The sequence below is a fragment of the Petaurus breviceps genome, unplaced genomic scaffold (genome assembly GCF_028583685.1).
Source record: "Petaurus breviceps papuanus isolate PSGF00001 unplaced genomic scaffold, PetGlider_PUasm1.0 90626, whole genome shotgun sequence".
Classification (NCBI taxonomy): domain Eukaryota; kingdom Metazoa; phylum Chordata; class Mammalia; order Diprotodontia; family Petauridae; genus Petaurus; species Petaurus breviceps.
The window spans coordinates 2,050,426-2,063,220 of NW_027187290.1; the positions used below are offsets into that span (position 1 = coordinate 2,050,426).

General features: G+C 42.5%; 1 protein-coding gene across 1 annotated transcript in view; it reads right to left on the bottom strand.

The window, feature by feature from the left end:
* LOC138143067 (transcription factor YY2-like) overlaps positions 1-12,795 on the bottom strand; it is a 245,467-nt gene that overhangs the window by 3,468 nt on the left and 229,204 nt on the right. Inside the window, exon 16 of the mRNA XM_069064260.1 lies at positions 528-617. Within this exon, the coding sequence (XP_068920361.1) occupies positions 528-617 (90 nt within the window). The remainder of the gene's footprint in view (positions 1-527; positions 618-12,795) is intronic.

A 12,795-nucleotide genomic window follows, 5' to 3' on the forward strand; every position in this document is an offset into this window, starting at 1 on the left:
CAGAAAGGTAGATATTATTATTGCTATTGGTATGTCCATTATACAGAGGAAGAGGCGGGAGGGGGGGGGAGAGAGAGAAAAGAGGTCACGCTCATTTTAGCTATGTGAACATGATGGGTGGGGTCCTGAACCTCTCCCAGCCTGTCTCTTCATCTGTATAATGGACATACCAATAGCAATAATAATATCTACCTTTCTGGGTTATCATGAGGCTCTGAGTGAATGGATGGCAATTACTTCTAAGATGTCAGTTAACACCAGAGCATCAGAGCTGGAAGGGACCTTGAAAGTCATTTAGCCCAGCCCTTCCATTTGCTATAGATGAGGGGACTATAGCCCAACAAGAGAGTGACTCCCCCAGGGTCAACTAGTCAGTAAGTGATCTTATTAGAATCCTAATCCTGCCAAGAAAACCCCAAAAGGGGTTGAAAAACGACTTAACAACAACAGCAGCAAAATAGGGATAATAATAGCACCACTTCCAAGGGTGATGGTGAAAATCAGACGTGATAATATTTGTACAGCACCTGGCTCATAGTAGGCAGATAATGCTTCTCCCTTGCTTCCTTCCCAGAGTTCCTCTGTACTGCAGGCTAGATGACTATTCCTTAGGTAGACTGTAGGGAAAATTCAGTTTGGGCATGCATCAGACTAGCTGGTGGCGCAAGGTCCTTCAACTCGGAAAGCCTGCTGCTCAGGCTCAAGGCTCACTCACAGTAGGTGCACTGGTAGTTGTAGTAAATGATAATGACACACACACGCTGACACACAGACAAACGCACAGACACATAGACACAGACACACGTACTCATTGAAGGGTCAACACCTGCTTTCCACACATGGTCTCACTTTAGCCTCACGGCGTGCTCCCCACCCCCACCCCCCACCCCCACACTCCCTGGGGAGAGCACGTGGAGGCTTGGACAAACACTTTCACCTGCACCATTTTCAGTGTAATCTGACCTCCACCTGGTTAGGGAAGCCATCACCTGGGCTGTGGGAGTGAACTTGTTTTTCCTGGCCCTCAGTGCCAGAAGAGCCTGGGGTAAGGAAGCAGAGGACTGGCCAGAAGCCCAAACTGTTACTTACTACCCACGTGACTGTAGGCAAGCCAGGTCCTTCCCTGTGAAAATAAACGGTTAGACAAGATGGTGGTGAAAACCAAGCCCCGAGGGGAAGAAGAGGCCCCAAAGCCCAAGTCATGGAACAGTAGAGAGCCCATTGGGAATGAAGGGTGCAAGATGTCCTTCAACTTGTGCTATTCGTAGTGGCTTGCCCTACCTGGGTCCCTAGCTTGTAACCTTGGGTTTTCTTGGCCTCTTCTTCCTCAGCTCTCCTGCCTATTCAGGCACCAGATCAGTCTGTTCCCACTTCACAGCCCCTTTCCCATCAACTTTCACTCCTCTGCCCCTACCATCTTTAATCTGGGCTCCATTTCCACCAACACAGTTGTCCTTGCCTCTGCTTTAACCAATCCAGTCTTAACAGACACGCTTCCCAGACACATTTCCTTTATGTATGATCAGGTGGGGTCACTCTTGTGCTCAAAAACATTCAGCGACTTACTGTTGCCTAGCCAGTAAAATTCAAACGACTTTGGCTTGTATTGAAGGCCACCTGGTGCCTTTCTACTGTTCTAATCTGGCATCTCTAATCAGTTTAGGTAATACCGTATATTATAGCTACTTCCAAATGTGTTTTGTCCCTATGCCCTATATGAAATCAGAGATGGTCTAAGTGAAACGTCTTATCTCCTCCAAAGTCTAGCACCGGAGCTGTGTACACAGTGGTTGCTTAATAAAGGCAAGACAGCATATGTTTATAGCTGGAAAGGGATCTTTGAGATCACTGAGTCTGACCCCTTCATTTTATAGATGAGGTAACAGGGATCACTGAGGCATAGAGAGGTGTGGGGGGGGGGGAGTTGATTCCAAATCTTCCTATGTTCCTCATGCTTGTTGTCCACTGGAAAATAAGGGAAATAGGCAGTGAAGACCTTTTTGATTTGGTCATTTACTACTAAAAGACCTGGAATGTCCCAAACAAAACTTTTCTATGCCCACCTATGAAGTGAGAGAAGACTGTATCCAACCAGCCCATCCTCACTGATACAAGGAGGCCCATGGCTGTAGATTGCTTTGAAAGGTGATTTAAAAAATAAAAAAAGCCATTGTTCTGTAGCTGATCTTAGTGCATGTCTAGATCATTCCTCGTTGGGGGCTGTTTTTCTGCACCGGTTGGCAGATAGGTCTTATAGGCATCTGGCTAATTTCTATTCACTCCGATACATTTTTTATCAGGACATTTACTTAAAAGGAACTGACTGCCCTGGAGAGAAGTCTTGCAGTCAGGTCTGAGGCAGGCCTCCCAGGAGGCAAAGCTGTGCCTTGCAGCCAGAACTTTCCTAGAGGAGAGAATGGATTCTACCAGGCTTTGGTAGCAAAGGGGGTCAATCAAGAAATAATCGGCCCCAATTAGCACTCCCACAAGCTGTTTCATTTCTTTACCTGCAATCTAGTGACACTGGGGAAAGGTGGAAGAAAAATCTTCACTGTTATTAAAAACACCAAAGGAAACCAGATAAATCCTTCCCCACCCCAGTAGAATAAATACCAACCCACTGGCAGTCTACTGGAAGTGAGAATAAACAGTGGCCCCAGTGGCACAGGGCCTTTGAAAAGTTCTATTTGATGCAAACAGCTGATCACTGACTTAGGAGATCAGAAGACTTGGCTTTGGGAGGCCACAGAAGGCAGGGAGGTGCATCTTAATTCACTTTTGTTGGCAAGGCTTTCACACAGGCTTAGTGATAATTTGATCAAAAGCTCGCCTCTTTATTTCCAACATACATTTGAAGGTTAGCTCCCAAGTAGTGGGTTGGGTTTTTTTTTTCCTAACACAGCAATATATAAAGACTATCAGATTACTCAAAATGACTAGAAAGATATGTCCAACCTCTCTGAGCCTTCTAAGAACCAATGCAAGCAGAAGTGGTCAACGAAGATAAGCAGAGAAGGGGTTCCTGAGGGCCAAGTTTCAGTGTGAGCACTTGCATGTCAGGAAGCAGCAAATGCCATAGAGCAGGGTTTGATTTATTATTTTGTGGATTGTCACTCTAAGACTTAAGAAAGCGATGGAGAAAATGTTCATGCAAATTAAACTTAGAGATGTGTTGTATAGGGCTGCTAGGTGGTGACACAGTGCCCAAGGCACCGGCTCTGGGATCAGGAGGACCTGAGTTCAAATTCTCCTCTAATACTTGGCACTTACCAGCTGTATGACCTGGGGCAAGTAACCCTGACTGCCTCAAAAAGAAAAAAAAAGGTGTTGTGGCTAGTTGGTAAACTTTTACCAGCACACCCCTGGAAATATGACTGGACAGTATCAGATTACTAAGCAAGGCCCAGAAGTGAATGCTGAATTTGCTTCCAGGACCCTCATTTCTTCCCCACCCTAAAGGCTGTATTCTCCTCCAGAGCCCGGCTCCTGCTCACCCACTCCCATTTTCAGAAGACCTACCCTCTTATTTGTACAGCAAATATCAAAGCCACTTGGTACTGTTCATTTTTACCTAGTTTTGTTTTGAGCTCTACATCTCCCTGTTAATCTTTCATACTGACTTGGGGGGGTCACTTAGCACCCACCCAGAAACACCTGGCCGTGTAACCTTGAGCAAGTTACTTAACCCCAATTGCTTAGGGGAGGCCAGGTAGCACAGCGAGTAAGAGCACCGGCCCCAGTGTCGGGATGACCTGGGGACCAAATCCGGGTTCAGATACTTAGCACCACACCCAGAAATAACTGGCCTTGTGACCTTGGGCAAGTCACTTAACCCCGGTTACTTAAAAAAAAAATTCTCAGAGTTGGGAGATGGATTGTGTGGGTTGAGAAACATCTAGGAGGCCATGAAGGGGAGTAAAGGCAGTAAAAGGAAACTGGAAAGGAAAGAAAGATCCAGGTTTTGAGGGGATTTTGAAACCAAACAGATTGGATTCTGGAAATAATAGGGAGCCCCTTGAGTTTGAAGAATGGCAGGGCAGTGTGTGACATGGTCAGACAGACCTGAACTTTAGTAAGAGCACTTTGGTAGGTGAGTGAATGATGAACTGGAATGAAGAGAGGCATTAGACAGGAAGACCAACCATCAGGCTACTGCAATAGTCCAGGCGTGAGGTGATAAGGACTTGTGCCCACATGGTAGCAGTGTCAGAGGAAATGAGGGGGCATTTATGACAGATGTTGGGAACGCAGGAATCAACAGGACTCAACAACAGATTGGATATGGGGGTGAGAGGGAGTAAGGAGTGGACGATGACACTGAGGGTCTGCAAGGATGGTAGTCCCCTTGATAGCAATAGGGAAGGGTTAGGAAGAGAGGAAGGGGGGTAGGTTGAGTTGAAGATAATGATCCTAATAACAGCCTGCCATTGTGTGAAGCATTTTGTTATCTCATTTGATCCAAACAACGGCCCTGGAAGGTAGGTGCTATTATTATCCCCATTTTACAGACGAGGAAACTGAGTCACATAGCTGGGATCTGAGGTGGGATTTCAACTAAGGTCTTCCTGACTCCAGGCCAGGAGCTCTGCCCAGTACATCTACAGCACATTCATTTGGAGATGTCCAGTAGACACCCGGAGATGTGATACTGGAGTATTGGAGAAAGGTTAAGGCTACATATTTAGATCAGAGAACTATTTTTGTGGAGATGCTAAATGAATCCATGGGAGCTGATATGACCACCAAGTGAGATATTATAAAGGGAGAAGAGAAGAGGGTCCAGGATGGAGCCTGGGAGACTTACAGCCATCACTGAATGTTTTTTTCTTTTCTTTTTTGGGGGGGCAGGGAAGGCAGAAAACACAGGTGAAGTGACTTGCTCAGGGTCACACAACTAGTAAGTGTCTGAGGTTGGGTTTGAATTCGGTTCCTACTCACTCCAGGCCCTGTGCCACCTAGCTGCCCCACTGAACATTCTTCTAATGCCACATTTAGAGAGTTGCCCCTATTTATTGTTACTAATAATCTCAAACAAGAGTTGCCAGTCTGCCCTGGGGGGAGGGAGTTTGCTCTCTGGATGTTCTCTACATAAATAAAATCATGGGTCTGGATCAAAAGAAACTTATGCAAGAAGGCTTTCAAAATGATTGTTTTTTTTTCATTATTATAGCAAACTTGCTGTTTTCTGGCATGATTAAGGCTTGTTATTCTGGCTAATGAAAATCCAGCTATAGTGACATTCTTATTTTCAAAGACTAGGGATGTGATACGGTCTTGAAAGCAACTCCTTTCTCCCCCCCCACTTCCTCTCCTCTTCCCTGTATTCCCACTGCCCATCCCTACTTTCACAACTGCTATTCCCTTTTCTTCATTCCCTCATAGAGACAATGCTATTCTCTATAGAAGATTTGTATTAAAATCAGAAATCTCGAAATTGAACTTAAAATCTTTCACTGTACATGGATGTTCACATGCCCTAAGGCCAAATAGCATAGAATGTAATTATGAAAACTTATTAAATAAAACTAATGTCATCTCTATTAGTAATTGTGAACCACAGGGCCCTAGTCCCTGGAGGGCTTTAGTAAAAATTACTCTAGAGCTCACAGACCTTTATTTTTAGGTTAAATCAAAAAATGCCAGGAGCAGCTGGCCTAGATGGGTATCCTAAAGCCTTACAAACCCATATTATTAGTCCATGCCTGTCTTTTCCCCTTACAAAAAGAAACACTTTAATGAGTGAGATGGCATTCGAAAGAAAAAAGACATAGATTAAGTATTTCTTTGTAAGGGACAATGAATATGTTTCCCAGAATGTCATGTCACAGAGCAATCCCAGCCTTGCTCATCTACTGCAATTTCTTGGTGTTAATTGGTGTCTGTAGAGCTAGACTGGTAATCTCATTTTCATTAATGACACTAATGCCATCTGTCAGGACCCCAGTAACTGTAACTCTGGGTAATGGATATGGATCATGGTAACTGATAAAGACTTTGCATGAACTAATTAAATGGCATTTATTGCACTTTCTTTATATGCATTTTTCCCCTTTTGACCCAAATACTGTAAGGGGACCTCCTGAGCTAGAAACAAGAACTGAGAATGAAGAGTCTGGTTTCCTTATTTTCATGACAGTAGGGTAAGAAACAAAGATGGGGGTGGGAGGGAGGTTGTCCATTTGGCATCACCTTAACTATCATTTACAACTGATCTTTCACTATTCAGGCTCTGACTGAGAGCTGAGGATGTCACATAATTAGGAAGAAGGTAGGACCCTTTTCTTGTGCCCAGGTCTCAGGCAGGGCACTTCGATTTCCTGTAGGCAGAACTGTAAATAGGACAGGGCACAAGGGCCCAAAATTTAGAGAGTACTGGAAGTCCTTGAGAGGTATTGTAGTACAAGGGAAAGAATACTAGCTTTAGGCCTGCATTCAAAGCCCATCTCTGATACTCACTACCTGTGTGACCTCGGGCACATCACTTAACCTCTCCGGGCCTCAGTTTCCTCCTCTGTAAAATGAGAGGGATGGACTAGATATTCTTTGAGGTCCTTTCCAGCTGTAAGGCTATGATAGTGTACTTGTATTTTACTCTGATTGTATGAACTGACCTTAGTACCAAGTTAACAAGATTAATTAGATATAAAAATGCTCCCAAATGGCTTCTTTCCCTAACCAGATTCCAGTTGAGCTCCTTCCCTGCCTGGCTCTTCATTGATCCCTCTTCTACCTTGAAATATCTTGGGGTCAATTTCTACCTGCCCTTCCCCCAACACAGGTCATTGTCCCAAGTTATTTGCCCATTCCCCTCAACAGCCTTTGTCTCAAAGTTGATTTCAGGCCTGCTTTATGCTACTGACCTCAGGCATGCTTTGTGCTACCCAAATCAGCCAAGTTGCAATGTATGGCCTTGCTTCCCTGTCTCTAACTACTACAAGACAGTGGCTCCCATTGTAGTTATATAGCCTGAAGTGTGGTAAAACCCAGGGGCTAGAGTTTGTCCTTTTAGAAGCTTTGTAGGTATTAGGAAATTGTCAACCAAAGTACAAAACCACCTGGCTGGCAGATGGTTTGGAACCGAAGGGCCCATTGGAGCCAAGAGCTCAAACCACTGGGGGGTGGAAAGGGGACACTATCTGTCCAAGATCCTTTACAGGCATTATGGACTTATTAGTACCTTACTTAGGAGATCTTATTCAGGTCACATTGGCTTTATGGCCCCTGAGGTTTTACTCTGCATAAAAGCTGTAACTCAACGTGGGCAATTGATAGATTTGTAGTCACTTTGGTCTAGAGAAGGACGGGGATGAGGGAACCCAGAATCTTCAGGGCGGAAAGACCCTGAGAAGTCATCTCCAAATCAAGTCTCCTCTCTAGGAGTGGGTTTGTTATTTTTCAGAAAAATGCCAATGAGAAAAGACGTTTGTATAAAGGATAGATATCCAGCTCTAAAGCTGGACATTTCAAAGGGCAAGTCTTATGCTGTCTGTTCAGGTAGGGCCAATTCAGTTTACATGGGTACTTTGTGGCTCACTGCATAGAACGCCAGACTCAGATTCAGGAAGACTTGACTGCAAACACTTCTTAACTGTGTGACCCTGGGCAAGTCTCTTAACTAGTCTTCCTCGATTTCATCCTGCAAAATGGGGATAATAATGGTACCTCCGTCCCAGAATTGATGTGAAGATAAAATGAAATAATATCCATGAAGTGCTTAACACAGTGCCTTTGGCTTAGTCTCTGCCAGTTTTTTAGTACTGAGAAATAATAGAAAGGAAGGAAGAAGGAAGGGGAAGAGAGAAGAAGGAAAGAGGGAAGGGGGAAGAGGGAAGAAGGATGGAGGAAGGTGGAAAACAAAGAAGGATAGAAGAAAGAAGAAGAGAGATAAGAATAGAGGAAAGAGAGGGGACAGTGAAGGATGAAGGAAGAAGAAAGATGGAAGGAGGGGAGGGGGAAGAAGCAAGAAGAAAAATGGAGTCATGAAGAAGAGAAGAGGAAAGATAGAGGGATTGAGAAGAGTATTGAGGGAGAGTCAGGGCAGCTAGGTGGCACAGCGGACAGAGCACTGGGCTTGAAACCATGAAGACTCATTGTCATGAGTTCAAATCCAGCCTCAAACACTTCCCAGCTGTGCGACCCTGGAGAAATCACTTCACCCTCTTTGCTTTAGTTTCCTCCTCTGTAAAATGAGCTGGAGAAGAAAATGACAAACCAATCCAGGATCTTTGCCAAGAACCCCCCAAATGGGATCACACAAGAGTTGGACAAAACTGAATGTCTCAACAACAAAAATGGAGGGAGGAAGAGAAAAGGGTGAGGGAAGAGGAGGTGGGGCAAAAACAGGGTGAAGAGGGAAGGTAAAGAAGGAGGGGAGAAAGAGGGAGAGTGAAGAAGGGGATGGGGGAAGAAGAAGTAAACTAGAATGCATACTTTGAGTGGTGTTCTCTCTGTGCCTTGCCCACCCCTGTATCTTTCCCTCTGGCTAAGACTTGAAGAGGTGAACTGGCCTTATCAGGGGAAATATCCCCAGTAGCCTTTCTATTGATACCAATTATTTTTACTGTAAGTGATTAGCCCTGGACAAAACAAATTTTGTGATCCAGAGCAAAAACAGCAAGTCTAATTCTCTTTTTCTTGTTGACAAACTTGTCCTTAAACTCTTAGGCTTACTTTTATTTTTCAGAGCATGAGCCAAAATTCAATTTTCACTTTTCCCCCAGAGATTTTTCTCAAACATGGCTTATCTTGGAGATACTTGGTACTGGAAACTTACTTGTACCATACTTGCTGGACTCTTCTCTGTCTTCCAACTTATGAACCTTTAGCAAATATAATTGGAGGGGAAATACTGTTCAGTTCTACCAATGGAGAGCAAAGTTGCTGTTTGTCTCATTTTTTAGCCCCGTTTTGTTTAGGGATTGCTATTTATTGCAAAAGAAATTGTCCTTTTCTTTTCTCTTTTCTTTTCTCGTCTCCTTTTTTCCTTTTCCTTTTTTTTTAAAATTTTGGCTAGGCTAAGGGGAGCAGCTGGCTTTGGCAGGCAGGTCCCAGGAGAAATCCCGAAAAAAGGCCTGCCTTGAATATTTTCTGTCTCTCAGGTTGGAAGGGAAGTCTTGGATAATGGTTCTCATGCTTTTTCTTGTTAGAAAATTCTCAGATGTTTTTGTTTTACATAGTAGGCAGGCACTTGATATAGTAAACCTGCAAAGTAACTAATGGGTGAGATGATGATGTGCAGTTTTTAGGAAAGAAAATACTTTCCCATTAAGGCTTTTGTAAGAAGTCCTAAGATCAGGGCGGCTGGGTGGTGCAGTGAATAGAGCACCGGCCCTGGAGTCAGGAGGACCTGAGGTCAAATTCGGCTTCAGACACTTAACACAAAAACTAGCCATGTGACCTTGGGCAAGTCACTTAACCCCAACTGCCCTCCAAAAAGGCAAAAAAAAAGTCCCTAAGATTATTTTGATACAGAAACTCAGTGAAGATCATGGCCAACCTAAGCCAGTCCCTATCACCTCCACAACCCCTAGTTCAGGCCTGAGATTTTACTAAAGTGTCACCTGTGTGTCAAGAAGGCAGAATTAAAGCATTTGTCTGCGGTAGGGGGAATTGCCGTTCATTTATGCATGTCATTAGAATGTACAAAAATAGAAAATTAAGAGGGATGGCATGAAAAAATAGCTAAGATTTTTTTTATTTTATTAGCAATATAAGACCCTTGTTCTCACAAAAGCATAATTAATAGCTCTTCATGCAAACAGTGTCCCTGAATCAGCTTCATTATTTTTGAAAATCTTGGTTTAATGCCTTCTGCTAGAATGATTCGAAGGTCTGGTTCTAACTTCAGATAATTGTAATTATTTGATTTTAATGTTGCTCATAGTTTAGAAAGATGATCAGTAGAGATGTGGAGATTCCAAAGGAAAAAGTGTATCCTGGTATGTGCTTACTAAATCATGATGTTTCTTTTTCAATTGCATCTAACAAGTAGGCAAAGGTTGTGTTGAAATTCGACTAGCCAAAAATTTAAAATAAAAAGAAATTCGGCTAGCAAATTTTCATCTTGCAATCGTTCTTGCAAAGTGATCAGAAAGTGATGTGTTTTTATATTTTTGACATATTGGTTTGAAATACACTAAACCTCTATGTTGGAAAAATCTGCTTCAAAGTTTGTAAATTTGAGACTTTTGGTAGGAGACTCACATTGCTTGATCAATAACAATTCAGTTTTTTAAAGGCTTGCTAATGGCTTTATTAGTCAATCAACAAGTATTTATTAAGTGCTTACTATTTAAGTGCTGGAGATACAAAGAGAAAGTAAAAATAGTCCCTGCCCTTAAGTGGCTTATATTCTAAAGCAAGAGACAACATTTATATAAATAAGTGTATACAAAATAGATATGGGACAGACAGTTAACTGTAGAGGGGAAGGCAGATGGAGAGTCTGTGATGGACCTCATTCAGAATGTGTGTTTGAGAAAATCTTTGAAAGACACTAAGAGGCAAAGGTGAGGAAGGAGAGAGTATTTAAGAAATTGAGGGACAGCCAATGCAAACATGGGGAAAAGGGAGATGAAACATCATGTGTGAAGAAGGGCAAGCAGACTAGTATGGCTAGATCATAGAGAGTATCAAGGGAAGTAGTGTATAAGAGGATTGGGAAGATAAGAAGGGGGCCAGGTTATAAAGATCTCTAAAGGACAGAGGAATTTCTATCTAATCCTGAAGGTTCTAGGGACCCCCTGGAGTTTGAGCAATAAAGTAACATGGGGAGACTTGTATGTTGGTAAACTCACTTTGGTAGCTGGATGAGAGGATGGATTACAGAGAGGAGAGACCTAGAGGGAGGAAAATAGGAAGCTAGTACAGTAGTCTAGGCAGGAGTTGATGAGGTTATGGAATAGGATGGTGGATATGTGAGTAGAGAGAAATGGAAGAAATGTAGAGATAGGAATGGCAAGGTCTGGCAACTATTTATCCTCATTGTTTTAATCTCACAACATGGCCAGTGAGTAGCTTATACTAGGCATGGAAAGGTCAACTCTGATTTTTTTTTCTTTTTGCATACCTTTGGTCACATTATTAATATCATCTCCAATCTACATTTTCTTTGCAGGGATATATGGAATGAGAGAGTGGAGAGTTGAGGATGAAGCTGACATTGGAAAGCTGTAGGACTGGAGGGATGTCGGTACCCTTGATGGTAGCTGAAAGGTATGGAAGAGGGGTGGGCTTGAGGAGAAAGTAAATGTGTTCTGTTTGGGACCTTTGGCATTTGAAATGCCTATGGGATATCCAGGTTAAAATATCAAGTAGGTATTATAGGACTGGAGTTCAAGATAAGACACTAGAGGCGTATAGTCTACATACAGATCTGAAATACATCTCCATGACCAGCTCACCAAGTGAGAGACAAGAGAATGTGGAAGACCAAGGATGGAGCATTGGGGGTGCAAGTACAGTTAGTGGCTAGCTAACATTGATAAAGATTCAGCAAACGAGATTGAGAGTATCCATGAGGAGAAGGTAATTGGCAGCTTCAGCTGCGCCATATGGGACAAGAAGGATGAGGACTGAGAAAAGGCCATTAGATTTTTTTTTCGCTTTTTGGAGGACAATTGGGGTTAGGTGACTTGCCCAGGGTCACACAGCTAGTTTTTGTGTTAAGTGTCTGAGGCCGGATTTGAACTCGGGTCCTCCTGACTCCAGGGCCAGTGCTCTATTCACTGCACCACCTAGCCGCCCCAAAGGCCATTAGATTTTGTAATCAAGAGATCATTGGTAACATTGGAGAGAGTAGTTTCAATTGAACAATGACATAGAAAGTCAGACTGCAGAGGATTATAGAAGAGTGAAAAGAAAAATGGATACTATCTCGAAATACACTATGCAAATAAATGTGAGGTTCACTGTGACCAAGAGTGGGTGTAAATCCCAATTTTCAGATTTTGCTAATTTTGAATATTTTTCACCAACTTCTTGCCAAATCTTTTTATCATCATTGTTTTAATGTCACAATATAGCCAATGAATGGCTTATCCAGTGTTTCTTAAACTATGGGACATAATCCCATATGGGGTCATGACCCACAGGTTAAGAAGTGCTGAAGAGGTCACAAGTGTAAAAAGTTTAAGAAGTCCTGGTTTATACTAGGTATAGAAAGGTCAACTCGGATTTGTTCTTTTTTCTCACCTTATAAATATTACCTTCAATCTATGGTTTCTTTACAGGAATCTTTTAAGGTCACTTGTCCCTTTTGTGAAGGTTAGTTTACGATTATTTTTAGACTATTTTTATTGATATCTTTTGTTCTTACATCGCCTGTATCCCCCATTGTATCTCTCTCAGAGAGCCATCCCTAATAGCAAAGGCTAAAAAAGCAAGAAAACAAGATTTAGCCAACACTTTAACTAAGTCATGACATTGTCATGTTTCAAATCCATACTCCTCTACCTCTGTGAAGGATGCCTTTTATATTTCTTTTGGGGGAGGGCAAGATTGGCAATTATAATATAGCAGCATTCAGTTAAAATTTGCATTTATATTTCCATTGTTTATATGGTGTCCCTGGTTCTGTTTATTTCACTTTTCATAAGTTCATATAGGTCTTCTCATGCTTTTCTGTGCTCATCTTGTCAGGAATTTTCTTGGGGTATATGCCTAGCAGAGGAATTTTTAATAATAATGGTAATGTGGTAATAATGCTGAATACATTTGTCTTTCCATGACTTCATCAACATTGATTATTTTCATTTTTTTGTTAACTTTGCTGACTTTCTGGGTGGGAGGTGAAAC